General features: G+C 34.2%; 1 protein-coding gene across 1 annotated transcript in view; it reads left to right on the top strand.

The window, feature by feature from the left end:
- The window catches only part of LOC101446786 (CMP-N-acetylneuraminate-poly-alpha-2,8-sialyltransferase), a 117,034-nt gene that overhangs the window by 14,133 nt on the left and 84,425 nt on the right, over positions 1-18,476 (top strand). Inside the window, exon 3 of the mRNA XM_004457414.4 lies at positions 9,670-9,927. Coding sequence (XP_004457471.2) covers positions 9,670-9,927 — 258 coding nt within the window. The remainder of the gene's footprint in view (positions 1-9,669; positions 9,928-18,476) is intronic.

Raw genomic sequence — 18,476 nt, 5'->3', positions numbered from 1 at the left:
AAAAATATAAAAATAAACTTTCTACAGTACTGATTTATTCTTTGCAGGATTTTGGCATTTCAACTGAAACACATGTTGTTGAAATCATACTCATAAGTCCATTATGTCTCATTTATCCTATTATAACCTATTACAAATAAGAAAGTTAGGCCAAATCTTCATTTTTATCTATAGTATCACTGATGGGTTGGTTGGTATGTCTGTTCAGAGCATTTCATTAAATTGGAACTGTAAAATGTTGGCAAGAACACATCGGTTACCTAATAAAATTGTTACATTTTTCTAGAGGTGGCACAATGCTATTTATTAAATGACTGGATATTAACACAGATTTTTTATTTTATTTTTTTAGTTTTTAAAGGTTAGCTTAGTGGTTAAAAGAATAGGCTATCCATTTACCTGAATTTCTACCTACGCATTTTTGGATCATATCTCTAGTGTAAGATTGCAAGCAACTTGAAGGAAGCATATGCTTCACTCGTTTTTAGAATAAGCATTGTACTTCCTAAAATGCACTGCACTGCGGGCACTATAGAGTTAAACTTACTTGAAAAAAATGGCTTGAAATTCAAGAGATGGGTTTCAGAGAAATGTAAAGTTTGTCCGATTACTTTGTTTAAAAGTTTGGAAGTGACTGAAAAGTGAAACTTGGATTCAGACAATGGCAATGTCAAGTGGTTGATGTTTGATTGCTTTTAGTTTAGGGAGAGCTTTGTATATCTGTGGTCCTAGTACCAGAACTAGAAAATAAGCAGTGTCTGATGACAGAGTATATGAATTGGTGTCATCTGGATAAAATATGGCCAGCATGCAAATATTATCTCAACGAAATGAGGGTGGGAGACATTAAAAACCATTGCTTCCTTATAAAAGTATAGATATTTGTATACTCATGAGAAATGTAAAGACTTGAGAGCTCTGGACTTGTATTCCTCCTGAACCCTGGTTTGCTGAAGTTGATGTGACAGCCATAATCACTCCAGTTCGACATTTTTACCCCTGGGGCACACTTCTCTCAAGTTACCTACCAACTCCTTTTTCTCTGCCTCAAACTCCCATTCCTACATTTACATTTAGGAGCGCAGTAAGAGATGAGATAATTGCAAGGAAAAAGCTGCAGAATATGGGCCAAAATGGGGTTATAAATGCATGAGTATGGTTTACTTTAGAAAAGAGTAAGAATTCACATTTTTGGAATGAACTGGAAAGAGAGTTATATGGACAGTTTAAAAAATATATCTGGTGTTTTAGTTTCTCAGCTACTCAAACGAACACCATATAAGGTTGGCTTAACAGCAGAAATGTTTTGGCTCAGGGTTTGAGAGGTTAGAAGCCTTATAATCTTGGCCATCTTTGGGGGTTCCTTGGCTTTTCCATAAAAAGGTAATGCTCATGGTGGCATCCTCTCCTTTCTCTTCTGGGTTCCCTTGAATTGTGTGGCTCCTCCTTCCATGTCCAATTTCCTTTGCTTTCAAGGACTTCCACCATATTGGATTGAGGCCCACCATCTTTCAGTTTGAACCTACCTGAACTAATAACTTCTTCAAAGATCCTGTTTACAAATGGATTCACTCCCACAGAACCAGCAATTGAGACCTGAGCTTGCCTTTTGTGCATGATTCCATCCCCAGCATCTGCAAAGAGAACTTTCAAGCTGAATAGTTTGACAAGTAGGGAGCCATTTTGATAAGACTATACAGATCAAGTAAAGGAAAGAAATGGAAGAAAGTAAAATAAAATAAGAAATCATAGTAGTTTATTTAAAATACCAAGCCATGCTAAATAACATGTCAGATAAAGGATAGTCTAATAAGTAAACTGAATATGAATATTATATGATAATATGAATGAAACGTTAGTTACTCTTTACATATGGTTCTCCCTAACAAATAAAGAAGTAAATAATAAGATACTGAGTAAATATTGAATAATACATACAAAGTTGTCACTTCCTTGCAAGGAAGGAATCATTTTTAGAACCATTATTGTATAATGGGCAACTATCCCATAAAAATTATAATTTCCTATAAGTAGCAGTAACTCATGAGTATTAATCAATTTTCACCTGTAGTAAAAAAATTTAGAATATGAAAATATCTGCTTGTTAGCCCTGACAAATATATTTTTCAAGTACTACTGGAAACTAATCATGAATTGTTTTGGAAAATGATTTTCTTTGCTCTTCCCCACAACTCTAGAATTTATGAAGAACCATATTGCTTTGCATCTGCTTGTAATTGTGGATATATTTGAAGTGTTATAAAAATTCTACTTTGAAGTTTTTTATTAAGATGTTACAGTGAATTGTTTTTGATCTTACATGATTGAACCATGCTTAGAAATTTTTCTCTTTTTTAAAAAAATCCTATTAAACTCATAATTTTCTTGTGATATTTCTATAAATTATTTATCAATTTACATTAAAATGTGAAAGTCACTAAAGATAAATTGTTTTTGTCTAAATCTGCAGAAATTTCTTCTTACTAATTTTGTCAGCACTATCCTCAGCCTGCTGCTTTCATAAGGCACACCCAGAAGTGACAAATATTCATCACATATTTGTACCTGTGGGGAGTGGGTTAAGAAAGATGGTTCTCTATATTTTTTCACTTTATTTTGAAGACTTATCAAGATTTAGGGCAGACTTAATTTATTTTGAAAATAACTTCACAATTAAAATAATTAGCTTGATTTTATTGATAGAATACGTTTTTTCCTTATTGTTGTAAAGCATGAACACACATTGAAATGCATCAGATGTGAATCAATCAGTGAACTTGCAGAAAAAGTTTTGTGTCCAACACTGTGACTTGACTTTTTTTCCCATCTTTTTTTTTTTAAAGATTTATTTATTCTCTCCCCTTCTGCCCTGCCCCAGTTGTCTGTTCTCTGTGTCAATTTGCTGCGTGTTCTTCTTTGTCCGCTTCTGTAGTCAGCGGCACGGGAATCTGTGTTTCTTTTTGTTGTGTCACCTTGTTGTGTCAGCTCTCCATGTGTGCAGCACCATTCCTGGGCAGGCTGAACTTTCTTTCCCGCTGGGTGGCTCTCCTTACAGGGCACACTCCTTGTGCATGGGGCTCCCGTACGCGGGGACACCCCTGCATGACACGGCACCCCTTGCGCACATCAGCACTGTGCATGGGCCAGCTCCACATCCGTCAAGGAGGCCAGGAGTTTGAACCGCGGACCTCCCATGTGGTAGACAAACCCCCTAACCACTGGGCAAAGTTCTCTTCCCTTTTTTTTTTGTTTCTTTTTTTCCCATCTTTAGGTTGTTGCTTTTCTTTCTTTCTTTTTTTTTTTTTCTTCTCATTTTTCATACATTGATGGAAACTCTAAGAAGTACAAATGCCAAATACGGATGTATCAGGAAAGCATAATCACATCGTACGTAGAGAAAATATTTTCAACTCTGAGAATCATGTTATATCAAAGTTCTTAGACAAATTAGGCTTGGAGGTTAACTAAACGTAATTACTAATTTATATATCCTGACAGTTTAACAACAATTTTCTGTAGTGAACAGAGATTTGCTTTAGGAAAAGGTCCACTTAATTACCATCTATGAATCTATGATTTTCTTTGTTCTGTAAGTGACCACTGGAGTTAATCTGGAGTCACAGAATTTACTAATGCCAGAGTGAAGATTCAAATCCAGACTTGACTATCTCAGAACCAAAGCTCTTATTATGAAACAAATTTCTTAGAGGATTATCTTTTAATAGTAAAAATGCATATCAACAAAATAAATTTTTATGGAGTACATGATATTTTTCTTTGCTCTAAAATAACAAAATAAGATTTTGTTCATCAGATATTACTAAATGCAAAGCTAAATACCAAACGGTGGTTTGGAGTATAAAGTAAACCAAAGATTTTTTAAAGTGTTTTGAAACAAGTTTGCATTTTTATTTGGTTGGGATTGTTTAGGATTTTTCTTATCTATGCTCAGAGCATAAATACACCATGCTCTTTTAGAACTTTGAGGCAAGTTATCTTGCAGAAATAATCTTTTGAGACAAGAATTTTGTATTCTCTGCTTTTTGTAGGCATAATGACACACTTCAAATTTCTTAAACTGTTTCTCTTATTAATAAACTGTTTCAGTACTAGTTGAATTTATTCAGTGACATTTGCTCCAATCTTTAAGATTATACATTGATCAGATGGTTTGATGTTCTTAAAAACTAATAAAAAACAGTGTATAGTTGAGTTTTTTGTTGTTTTTTCTTTTTGGTTAGTAGAGAAGAAATCACCCAGGCACATTATTTTAAAGGCAGTATGGTTTTGTTGATGTTATTCTACTTTGTAGTATTTCCTATAATACTGAAGCTTAATATGATAACTAGTGATTATGTTTATTATTAAATTACATATTTTATGAGCATTCAAATATTCAATGAAGCTATGTATTATGTAAGGGTTGACCCTTCCTTCTTTCTTCACTCCTTAACTTTTGTTTAACCACCAAAACTAAAAAGAATTCATTACCCAGTTAGAAATCCATAGAGTAGAATAAATCATATTGATGTATTTTCTATGAAAACAGAATTTAGACTAATATACTTGTCTTGCTCAACACAGTTCCAAATGAATTTGCACAGAAGACAGCAAAAAATAAAAATCTAATTGATCTTATTTTTTTCACACCTTAGGTATATGTAGAGACAGGAACCTGTGGAATAATAGAAATCTGGCTGAAAATATTTATCCTTAAATATCACTAGTTTTTGTTTTCTGTTTCATTTTGCTTTTTTTTTTTCAAACCAGTGGGCTCATGGAAACCTATTTTCAAGTATTTCTACTCAGGAATTGACTGTTGAGAATATATATATATTTTGTTGTTGAATGTTTTCCAAAGTTTAAACAGTTTTAAGTTTAAATGTATAAAGTTTAAAGTAACATTTAAAGCATTTTATGTCATATCAGGCTCAGACTTTATTTTGTTATTGTGTTAATTATTAGAATAAATACTATCCTTAGTGCTTTTTATTTCTTTGATGCTTTTTGGTCTATTTTTAAACATTGTATTACTACACCAAATTAATATCTGTAAATAATAGATAGAAATATATATTCTGGTGATACTCTGAAAGATGCTTTGCATGAAGTATGAAATTGATACCATACTATTTGTTATAAAACTACCTATACTATTACTTAGGCTGCATTCTGGAGTCACCGACTCAAGTTTGCAAAAAAATAAAAAATCCTAATAGGTGTCTCATAACCTAATTTGCTTCTCAATTTGAGTTACATTCTGGCACTAAGATTTGTCATACAATACTTGCTGATGGGGACACCAATGTCATTTAGATTAATTTTTAGTTGCTGTGGCACATATGCTTGTTTTTGACAAGAAACATACAGAGAAGACTGTGACACCTGGCAATAGGTTAGCTGTATTTAACATTTCACAAGTGAAAACAGTGTTTTGTAAATTATTTCTTCAGAACTTCAGAGCTGCTATTTCAAGTTATGGCTGATGTTGAAAGGGAAGCTCTAGTTGAAAATTCAGTTGAAAATTTCTGTATAGAATTTATTCCTGTCAGTTCAACAGTCTAAACCAAACTTCCAGTTTAGGTCAACGTTGCCTAGCAAAAAATAGTCATTATGACTAAGTTTTTTAGTTTCACTGAAAGTGAAACTTATTTTCAAGTTCTTTCTGTTATATTTAACAGTTGCTGAATTTAGGTGTTTACCTCTCTTAATAGGGTTTCCAGTGATACATTGTGCTTATAGAATGACAGTTAAAGCCCTATGAGGGATTTTTTAAAAATTATTTTTTAGATGTATATATATAATGTATACTTAATTATAAACATTATACTTTTAATGTATACTTAGGTCTTAAACAGAAAACACAACACCCGCCTTTAAGTATCTGGTGATAAATTTACCACATTTTAGCAAAACTTGTACAGTTACTACTTGCATATTACACATTAGCTTTTGTTGATTCACGTTTGTTTGAGAGCACAGAAGTTAAACTGAATTTTCTCTTTGTAGCTCTCACTTCTAAAGTAAATTTGTTTAACTTGCTCTTCTCATCTGTGTCAGTTATCTTCTGAACAACAAACATATATGTTCTCCTTGGTGATAGTTAAGAGTGTTGTTTCAGTTCAATCTAAGTACCTTAGCTTTTCATGCTTATAGGGACATTTAGCTAATTGTATTTAAGAACTGGTTTTCTTCCCCACTCTCCTCCCCGACCCCCATAGACTTGCAGTCTGAATGCAATGTAAACTCAGAAAATCCACAGAGCTTTTTAAGTCCATTATGTCAGTGATCTAAAAAATGCCTTCAGCCTGCTGGGGATGGGAGAGAGGGCAAACATGTCCTTACTGTTTCCAAAATATATTAAGCATTTAAGTCATAGTATTACTTATTCAGAATGATTATTTCCAGTCTTTCTTGCCGAAATATTAGTCTAGATAATTTTCCATGCATACCTTTAAGCTCTAAAATAGAAACTAAGAGTTTGGTTGAATTATAAGAATAAATACTGCAACAATACAAGATTTCCTTTTTACTTTCTTTCAGTTGAAAAAACCAAATTACTTATGCAAAAGTATTCTGTTTTACCTAAAAAACTTTCTCTTTTCATATTTTGGTTAGTCTATGTGAATTAGTAATTTCTTTTTTTCCTCTATGTTGAAAAGCTCCTATTACTTTCACTCCTTCTGTTAAAAAACAGAAACAAAATAAAAAACAAAACTCACTGCTGAGCCTATATCATAGCATTGTGAAAGCACATACAATCATATCATGTGTACTTAATGATTATTTGTACTACTAAGCATTTTATTCTAAGAGTTAGATGATATCATGTCTTTAAAAATTTTGCTAAACTCTTGTAGTCCCCTTTTAAATATAATTTCCCTAGTATTGAATAAATGAAAGGTCTGTTCTGTTCAGGAATTTAGAAGACTTAGGTTTGAAAATATTTTTGATGCTAACTTTCTGTAACACAGAAAATGTATTTTTTGGAAAGCCTCTCTTGATATCAGTTGACAAGTATGTAAGTGTTAACATTTTTTGACAAGTAAAAGGGATTTCCCCGTTTGTATTTCCAAGCTAAGGAGTCTTCTTTCAAATCTGAACCACTAATCTATTCACTTCAAACTTGCAAACATGCCACTACTTGTGAGTGTACATTTTCAGGTATAGAAAGACCTGTTAAATTATATTCAAAGGAAAATAATTAAATTATCTGGTTTGATGATTCAACCACATCCGTGCAGTCATTATTTTAGAGCCAACCTCATCATTTTAACAGGAAATGCACTTTTTTCTGTTGAAATACAGGTGTCAGGCAGTACTTAATTCTTTCTCCCAAACAAATGATAGTTAATAAGTATTTACAAAAGGTTCCATATTTTACTATGCTTTGTGCAAGTTCATAGTTTGTGCTTGATGTAATGAAGAGTCCCAAATTTTTGTTTTAAATATGATATAATTGATGATATCATTGGTAAGTCCCTTTTTATATAATCTGTACTTTATTAATCTGTACTCTGTTAAATCTGTACTTTGTTAAGATAAATTGTTATAGTGTCTGATGGTATTTCCATTGATCTCTGTGACTTAATTTGTAGGGTGTTTACCAAGTTTTCTCTAATGTAACTTCCACTTCTTATCAGCCTAATCAGAGTATCTGAGGAAAAAATTCAGAAAATATTTTCTTGTTCAGATAGCTGATGGGCATATCTCTTGCATATATAATCTGGCTAAATAATGTTTTTAACATCTTGATTCTCTAATTATATCAAATACTAAACTGTAATTTTTTAGAGACAACCAAAGTAAAGAAAACTGAAGGAAAAATGAGTTATTTATTCTGCATTCTTCCTTGATAGTGATACTTCTGGCTGATAATTGTGAATTGGAGAATTGCTCTTTTGGCAGAATGATGGTAGTAGGACATACTCTATGATCAGTAAAAAAATTTACCAATTGCGATGGAGCTCAAACCCTAAAAGCACTGGAGGGAACTGTGTCTGTCATACCTTGAATGGTATATTAATGATGTTGTTTTAAGCACTCTGAAAATACAAGCTTGCAAAAGGGTTCTTCAGCATATATGACCACCTTCTACTCTTGTGTAGCATTTTTCTCAGTTTTTTGTTAATGCATTTTTGGTAATCTGAGGATCAAACAATTCCAGACTTTTGTAGGCCTACTTCCTGGTTTCTTTGGCGATACAATTCCTTCAGAACTTTTTTATTAAGTATCAGGGCTATTTCCTTGTCATTATTTCTATGTATAAATAAGCCCACTTTAAGATTTCTCCTGAACAGAATTCATAAGCTTATAACTCTCCGTAATTATCATGGCATATCCCTTTCTCTCCTTCAATTTCATGGCAGCCAGTATTGAGTTATTTGAATTTATAGACTTAGATGAGAAGTCAGCATTCTTCTTGTTGCTGAGATAGCTCTGATGGTAGTCTTATATCTTCATTGGAGTACAGAAATATTTGGGAGTTTCCAGTTACTAGCGTTTTACACAGTTTAGATTATAGGTTACTGACAGAGATATATTCCCTTCCATCTCAGCTTGCAACTTGATTATTTCATGCCTTCACCACTTTTGGTGTTCCATTAAAAGGAAGTACCAACCTAAACCAACATACTAACACTTTTTAAAACACTTCTGCAAGAGTAACAGGCTCTTGCAGACAACAGCTTTATCAAGTGTTTTACTGTATCATATAAAGGTTTGCCAGCTTCCAGAAAGCAATAAATATTTTCTCATTTTATACTAATTAGCTACCTAGCATATACCATATATCTTATGTTTGTGTTGCATGTTATACATTTCTGTATTAAGTATAGGATAGGCTAACTCCATATAAAGGAAACCTTAAAATATAAACAGGTTTGAAGTTATTTCTCTCAAACTGTCATACATGTGGCCCACTCATAAGAAAATTCACATGACCAAATCTGCTGCAAAAGAAACTTAGAATGTTCTAGATAAGCACACCTGTGCCCAGGTAAAACTTAGAGGACTCAAATGTTAAGAGAAAGAAAGAAAGAAATGACATTATGAAGCAATTATCTGTCTCTTCCACACACAGTCCAGTGTTTTATATGTTTTCTCTAATGTACCCCATCTTACTTTCTGGGTTGCAGAGCTTGGAAGAAACTTCCATACACTTTTAGTATGCCATAGTTTTAATTTTTCTTTTGTAATTATAATATGCACATGTGATCTGGATCAATTTTTATAAGCTTGTTATTAAGTGTAATCATTTTAATAGAGTTAACTATTGTGTGATTCAACGCTATTTGAAGTTATTCCTATTTTCCTTTACTAGACAACTTAAAAAAATAAATGATTATAGCATATCAATTGAAGTTAGAAGAATATCTGATCATGCAAAGTCAAATCATGACAACTGTTTAATAACAGATTTTGTTGAAGGATTTTTTCACTCCACAAATAGGTGTATATATGATAGATACAAAATCATTGACAACCTGGAAATTATTTTTTTAAATACATATTCTCTTTCCTATAGAATCTACTTAATTTCCTGGTTTAATACTACCTGATAATGTAAGATTTGTAGTTTACCAATTTGCATCATATCTTACTTTGTAAATGACATCAGTTCTTGTATATATTATCATTGATGGAAAACTGTTTTTGTTTTAAATATAGGAAGAATATACTTCGTTTCCTAGATGCAGAACGAGATGTCTCAGTGGTCAAGAGCAGTTTTAAACCTGGTGATGTCATACACTATGTGCTTGACAGGCGCCGGACACTGAATATTTCTCAGGATCTTCATAGCCTCCTTCCTGAAGTTTCACCAATGAAAAATCGCAGGTTTAAGACCTGTGCAGTTGTTGGAAATTCTGGCATTCTGCTAGATAGTGAATGTGGAAAGGAGATTGACAGTCACAATTTTGTAATAAGGTGAGTTTTATTCTCTTCCTATAGGTTGTATTTCCTTCAAAGGCAGTTTACTTAGCCATAGAAAACTGATAGAAACATTTAAATGTTATATTAATATCAAGTATTACTGAAAGCTCAAATAAATATGCATCTATATTCTTTTCTGTGCAGTCTCCAAATTTAGTTACTCTGCAAGAGAAAAGTATAATTCTTGTATCATTGAAAACAGCAGATAATATCATTAGAGCAGTAAGATTCATATCAGTTTTTGTTTACTTGTTTTTGCCAAATGGCAGTTTTATTAGATATAGTATTACCATAGGAAAATATTTTCTCAATTTTTCTTCCTCATATTCATTTGTTTCTATGATTTTTTGTTATATAAAGTTTACTAACATTATCATGCAGTGATGTAATAGATATGAGTTAATTTTATTTTTATTGAAAATTATTTAGTAAAATCAAGTTTATACTTGATATTTTTGCACCAAATTGCCTGTGATATTACTTATATATAGGATTAGTTGTGTATTTGTATATATAAGTTTCTGATTTTCCTTACATGATTAGGCATTCCTTTTTTTTTTTTTTCCCAAGGGTACAAGGGATCTCCGTACTATTTTTTTTAAATTTTTTAATTCATTTTTCACAAATATTACATTCAAAAAATATGAGGTCCCATTCAATCCCACCACCCCCACCCCACCATTCCCCCCACAGCAACACTTTCTCCCATCTTCATGACACATCCATTGCATTTGTAAGTATATCTCTGAGCATTGCTGCACTTCATGGTCAATGGTCCACATCATAGCCCATACTCGTCCACGTTCCATCCAGTGGGCCCTGGAAGGATCTACAATGTCCAGTAATTGTCCCTGAAGCACCACCCAGGACAACTCCAAGTCCCGAAAACGCCTCCCCATCTCATCTCTTCCTCCCATTCCCCTCACCCAGCAGCCACCATGGCCACTTTTCCCACACCAATGCCACATTATCTCTGTGGACCTTGGATTGGTTGTGTCCATTGCACATCTATGTCAAGAGGAGGCTTAGATTCCACATGGATACTGGATGCAATCCTCCTGCTTTCAGTTGTAGGCACTCTAGGCTCCATGGTGTGGTGGTTGACATTCTTCAACTCCATGTTAGCTGTGTGGGGTATGTCCAATAAATCAGAGTGTAGGAGTTGAAGTCTGTTGAGGCTCAGGGCCTGGCTATCATATTGTCAGTCCAGAGATTCAAATCCCCTAGATATATCTTAAACCCCAGCACCAACTACAATTCCAGTAAAGTAGCATGAAAGTCTTGTGAAAAGAGATCCCATCTGTGTCCAGCTCCATCATGCAGAAACACCAGCTCCAAAGAAGGGCCAACTGACATGGCAGTGAACCCCATCTGCCATGACCATAGAACCTGTGGGTCTCTTTAGCCCTCAAAAGAACCAATACCTGGGGTTGTATCTATTTTATCTGTCTCTGAGACTCTGCTCAGGTGTGCATAAGGGCAATCCTTCTGACAACCTCCAGACTCTTTTTTAGAGACTCATAGCCATATAAACTCATTTCTCCTTTCCATTTCCCCCTTACATTAGGTCAAACAGCATTTTAAACTCCTGTTATTATATGTAGACAGGGATATTCTGCTGGTCCACGTTGAACCTTTAATTCAAGGTCATTTTCTAGCTGCATCATCAGCTGGTACTTGGTAGTGATCCCTTGGTGCCAGGGAGGCTCATCCTCATGTGTCATGTCCCACGCTGGGGAGAATGCATTGCATTTACATGCTGAGTTTGGCTTCAAGACTGACCACATTTAAGTAACATGAAGGCTGTCAGGAGGAAGCTTCTAGGCACAGTGCTGCTCTAGGCCTTGTTCTTATTTCAGGTGTATAGGCTCACAAGCATAGTCATTAGTATCATGGTCTCACTGTTGGACCCTCATTCCTTCCTGGTCCTTACCATTGCACCTGGGGGACTGCCGCTGCTCCCCTAGGGACCACGACAGAGCACCCCTGGCCAGGAACCCAGTAGCCCCCCAGTTGTTGTTTTTTATTGTTGCCACTATGAGTATATCCAAACATTACCATGCACCCTGGACATATGCCCTGTATAACTCCCTGTCAACCATATATCACCTGTCAATAACATCCTATACCAGTATTCCTCCACTGCCATTGTTGAACCACTCTGTGATCCAAAAATTCCTGAAAAGTGAAGCCCAATATAATGTCAGGATCCCTTACTAGTAAAATGGAATATAGTGATGGGTTTAAAGGTTAGATATAGAATACGTATTGGAAAAATTCTACATCCTATCCTTTTCTTTTCTTTTTTCCTAATTATTGAGCTTCTTTTCACAAGAGCCTTAGATCACAGTAATTCATATATACAATATACAGTACTCCCACACATCCACCATAAAACCTTTTCCCTTCCACAGCGATATTCTTATAACTTATTCATATCATATTTACTTAAACTGATGTACAGGCTCTGAGACAATAGCTTTCAAACAAGATGACATCTGTGCTTACATTGTGGTCCATACTTTAGGATATACAGTTTTCTAAATTTTTAGTTATCCTATGTTTTACATTATGGTTTACATTATTAGTCTGTCATCCCCTATGTGTTTTTGGTGTAATATTAGTGTAATATTACATGTTTTATATCCATCCTCGTGTACTCTCGCGAAACTCCTCTCTTGCCCCCACATTTACCTTGGTTCCATCCATTCAACATCCATTTTCCCCTACCCTTGGGGCCCACAGCAACAGCTAATCTCCATTTCCCGAGGAGCCACATCCAGAGATACTTGCAGCAGTGTTCGGGACCTGACTTGCTCAACTGCCCTAATGCCCTGGGAGCCATCCTTTCTCTAGAGAGATACAGTCCCCTCTTTTTTGATGGCATTAGTCCTCCCCAGAATGTGGGTCCACCCCCACTCTCACTACTTGGGTCTCTATCCAATGGTACAACCCACCCTGGCAAAATGAGCATTCAGACATTCCCCTGGAGTCCATCCCGTGTCAGACCATCCCCTCTGAGCATCCTAAACAGGTAACCCTCTTAATTATATTTTGATACAGTTTTCTCAGCATTTTACTCTCAACCAACACCTGACACTCTCCTATGTTCGTATGTTGCCCCTCCCTCCCCCAATTTTTTGGGCACTATTACCCATCCGCCCATCCCCAGCCCCCCTCAAACCCGCAAAGCCCCACCCAAAGGCAACCCCTTGCCCCCATTTTATCTCTTCTTTGTGCTCGTACTTACCGCCAGCTCATCATAGATTCCATCCTTGCAGACGTCGGCTCACATCCTTCCTCCACCCCCCGATTTCCTGTAAGCCTATCTTCCAGTCTCTAGCTCTCTGAGGCAGCTTGCTTATTTCATATCATTGAGGTCATGTAGTATTTGTCCTTCAATGCCTGGGTTGCTTCACTCAACATAAGGTTCTCAAGATTCATCCATGTTATCACGTGTTTTTGTAGTGTATTTGTTCTTAAAGCCGAGTAGTATGCCATTGTATGTATATACCACATTTTATTGATCCACTCATCTGTTGATGGGCATTTGGGTTCATTCCAACTTTTGGCGATAGTGAACAATGCTGCTATGAACATTGGTGTGCATATATTGGTTTGTGTCCTTGTTTTCAGTTCTGCTGGGTATATACCCAGCAGTGGTATTGCTGGGTCATATGGCAAATCTATGGTTAGTTTTTTGAGAAACCGTGATTAGGCATTCCTATCTGTTTTTCACTGATGATCAAGAGATGTATGATGAGTTATATGTTTGTATAACTTTTAATTAACTGATAGAAACAACTGTAGAAAATGGGTTGTGGTTACATCATAGCTATTAGCAGCTCTTAATTACAAATTCTGATGTATAGGCAGTATTTTGGCATGTTTTAGTTTCTTAGAAACATTTGCCAAATGAATGAAAGATGTATATTGAAAAATGAAATAAAGCATCTTTTGTATTGACATGCTAACAAATACCTGTAACCTCTTGAAGATATGCTAGAATACAACCTATGAACACATTTATAGACCCTAAAAAATTATTTTGAAAGAATTATATAAATATCAGTCATAAATATGCAACAATTATATTAAAAACTGTAATAGCCATGAAAAATCACAACATATTACTCTCAGGTGAATACAATGAGTAACAATGTGCATAACTGCAGACATTTTACCTTACATTCTTTCCTTTCCTGATTTGGGTACAGGGTTAGAGATTGATTTGAAGCCAGGTGAGCCTTAAAAACCTTGAACTCTTAAAATGATTGGATTGATTAAAACACCTGTCAACATGTAGGTAGATAAAGAAAATTACACTCAAAGATAAAAGGAAAGGAGGCAAAAATATTTGGTGAGAGAATGACAATGGAAGTGGAAATAATGAGCCCCAAATGCAAACATGCACATGAAGTATGGTTGAGCAGAAAAAGTAAGGCTTCTAGTATTTCTGCAGAGACTGAAATCAGTGTGCAAGTAAAACAACGAAATAAAGATTTTAGGGAATAATAGAAATTTTTTGCAGTGTGAAGAAGATACTTTTAAAAGGGGATTAAGAACATAGGCAAACAGGGTCCAAATGTGACTGGTTTCTTATTTTTGCATCTCTGTAAATTTTGGCGAACCCATTAGGTTTAGCCCGAAAATTGCACTCTGAAATGAAGACTGCTTTAACATGTGAGTTATGAGAGAGACCTTATGATATTAGTCCTCTGGTTTAATATCAGTGCTTACTTCTCTGTTCTTTTTACCCCTATTTCTAATGATTGGGATCTTTGCCTTTTCCTATCCTCTCCCTATGCCTTAAGAGTGACTGGTGACCATCTTTGCTTCATATGACAACCTCTCAATATCTATTTTCTGGTCAGGTGGTCTCGGAAACTATATATCCTGTACTATGTCTTAATGTCTTGTAATAAACTTTAGCTGGCCTATAGGTTTCCAGGAATAATATTGGACTTGCTGGTAGCATTCCCATTACAATTCTACTATGGACTGTTGGGCATTTAAGTATCTACTAAGCTCCTCTTGTGCTCCTCCAACCAAATACCAAAGATACAGAAACTGGCTTATATGAATCCACACTCTTCCTTTCTGTCTTAGGAGCCTAATTTCATGCCTACTTTCTAGACTTAAAACCCTGTACTTTAGATTAATAAACCCCTGACCCCAACTATTAATTACTCTTTGACCATTCCTATAGTACTCCAGCACCTCCAATTCTAATGATATCCAGTAAAATAGTTTACCTGCTTTTGCTCCTTCTTCTGTGGCTTCTGTATCTTAAACTGATTGTCAACTGTCATGTGGATTTGAGTGCTTGTTCTTGGTTCCTGTTCTTGTTATTTTACCCAAGTCTAATGTTTAAGTAGTTCAGTAGGACCGACAATAGGATTGCATATGAAAAATATTTAATGATGTTCTGAAGTCATAAATAGACATCAAACTGTCAGCACACCAAACTAAATTTTTTTTAAAGTTTATAAACATGAGTCAAATTATAAAAGTAATCTTGTATCACAAACTATAGAAATATATCAACTCTTAAGTATGACCATGTATCAGGTTGAAGTTGCAAATCCTTCTGTAGGAAATATAAAATCTTTTTGCTCTATCTTTTATGGAGTAAGGGATTGTAGAGTTGGTATCTCTTACCTGCATTTCAGTGCACCATGTCACTAAGCAGAATGTAAGGACCACAGTTCTGTATTCCTCTTTATTTGCTCAGTTAATGCTTTGTTATTAACTTACAGTATTATATTCTATAGTGCAAATGGATAGATGCATCTTATGATGTAATCTATATAAGGCTGGATTTATATAGGCTCAGTGTTTCATAACCTAGAGAGAAGTTTCAGGGTAGAGGCTACTATACATGCTACTTCTGGACTCTTATTATAATCAGTTTTTTCTAAATCGTGATCATCTCTTTTAAATTAATCCTACCAAGACACAACATTTTAAAAGATGACAATAAAATTAAGAACAAATCCACTGGGCTTTATAAAAACCAATATTTTATTAGCCTAACTTTCAAGAAAGGCTTATAAACTTACACCTACAAACTTAGATTGTTCAAATTAGATGATTAGGCACAGAATTCACTGACTGAGGGATGGTCATTTTTATAGTCGAGTGTTTTTTAGGAATAGAACTTTGGGAGTTTTTTTGTTTGTTTTTTGTTTTACCTTTCTAAGTTATGATTATTTTTAAAACTAATTGAACAGTGATCAGTTCTACAGGTTTATAATTGTGTTTTGGTATTATTAAGAAATATAAAAGAAATAAGGAGAAGCATCTTAATGACAGGATTAAAGTGATCACTGTAATTATTTTGGTACCTTTTTGCATTTTTATTAGTTTCCAAATATAGAAGTTAGAAGGTTCTAGATTAATGTATTAGGGCCATGTAGCCTAGAAGACTCTACTTATCATTATAAACAAATAATCTCTGTAGATAGCCATCTCTATTATATAATAGCTAATTGGAGAATTCATTTTCCATTGAGTTTAATTTTATCACCTTTATTATAGATTTGTATGATGAGTACTTACTATATCCACAGTACTAAGTAGTGGACATATTTGGAATCTTTTCTCAATAGTTCTGGGTTGAAAATTCTATTCCTTTACTATCAGGAACAGATTTTGACTCTTACTTATTACTGGATCCTGATAGTTGGTGGTTGTGGCAAAGTTCAGTTAGCATTTATAACCATTATTCCAAATGGGAAAAAAAAATTGAAAAAAAAAAACCCATAATACATGTGAATAAAAACTTTGACACTTCGGAGTAAAGACTGTCACTTCTTGCCAAGGGTTATGCGACTTGCATTCCTTCATTTTATTAACCAATAATTTCTTAAGAGCATCATATCCTTCAAACTAGTGAGCCAGAAAATTCTCTTCTGTATCTGGCAATATTCATGATGAACCAAATGCTCCCAATGCTCAAACAAGCTGTACATTAGATCCATTTTAAATGTTCATTAATACAAATGGGAATTTCTGAAAATGTTTAATTATGTTAGTCCTAGTAAGGCAGGAGAAATAAACAGAATCTAATGTGACCCATTTGTTTTTGACCCAGACTCTTCGATTATTTATTTTATACTACCTTTTTTCTTGGTATGCTATTTATTTTTCTATTTTGAATTTCGTATTTTACTACATTTTAACTGTTCTAGGCATAACAGACCTTGAAAAAACATTTTTCTAATACGATTTAAGTACATCAATAAATAATTAACTTGATCAATCAATAAATAACTTGATTGTGGACACAAAGGTCTTCAATGACATATCATTATTCCAGACCTCCCTCCTTCCTAATATCTGCTGTCTTTCTCATTGCATTCTGGCTCATCATCCATGTTGTCAAATACCTGTCCCTTCCTCAAGAAAGTATGGTCTCTTGTTACTGCAAATGTGCCTTCTTTACTCTAGAATGTGCTTTACTTTCAAACACAATCAAAACATCCTTCTTCCTTGAAATAATTTCCTACTCATCTCAAACTGGTTAAAAATCATTGAAAATTTTAGTAATGATCATTAGAATCTTTAAAATTTCTCATCTTCCCAAAGATACATTGTATCTGAATGGCTAAGGATCATTTTTGCTGGTTGTTTTCATGGATAGCTTGTGTTTTCAGCTTATTTATTTGACTTCTCACTTTTCTTGTTAGATAACAAGGTTGTTGAGGAAGAGATAAATTAAACCTGTTCTGCTTACAGAGGGCACCGATTAGTGCAGTGATCCCTCAAAGGTTTGATTCACCCAGGTATTGCACTCAAGTTGACCTCTTACTTGTAAACCAAAGAATTATTTTTAGATAAAATCTTCAACATTAATTAGATTTTCTAACTCAACCTCTATTTTTAAAGGACTTTAAAGAAATAATATGTTGGCTTCCTTGTTTAATCATATCTCAGCTTGCTTTATTGGTCCAAACAATTGTCCTGTTGGAGGAAGAGGGGTTAATATAAATGACATTGCTGCCTTTTTACAGTGTTATTTTAGAGTATGTTATTTTAATATACCACCTAAAATATTTTAAAATAAGCCTGAGAAAAGCACATGTTGCATGCTTGTACATACAATGGTAGATACGCACAGATACCTACACATTGTCATGCAATTCCTTTCCTAGAAGTGATACTCCCTCAGTGGCTCTTTGCATCACTAATTAATAAATTAAATTAAATGCTGGCTTCAGTGGGATGGTATACAAATCAGTATCCCCGATCAACATAATTTCATGATGCTTAAAGTAAAAATATAAAGATAGGCAAATTAATTAAAGCTTAATTTTGATTCCCTTGTAAATGACTAGTATTGAAGTGATATCTAAAATATAGCTTTCACATACAAATATACCTAAATAATAGAAAAACAAACATAAGATAAAAAATTCTATTTCCTAATAAAAACATCAAATAATAGTGTTATATCCAAAGTAATCAATAGTTTTTATTTGTTTAACCTTCAGGATACTTATTACATAGGTCCGTATTGCAGGAACTAAGCTTAGTCATAA

Source organism: Dasypus novemcinctus, chromosome 2, assembly GCF_030445035.2.
Source record: "Dasypus novemcinctus isolate mDasNov1 chromosome 2, mDasNov1.1.hap2, whole genome shotgun sequence".
Lineage (NCBI taxonomy): Eukaryota > Metazoa > Chordata > Mammalia > Cingulata > Dasypodidae > Dasypus > Dasypus novemcinctus.
The sequence above is the reverse complement of the archived record's forward strand: the minus strand, read 5'-3'. Positions and strand labels throughout refer to the sequence as shown.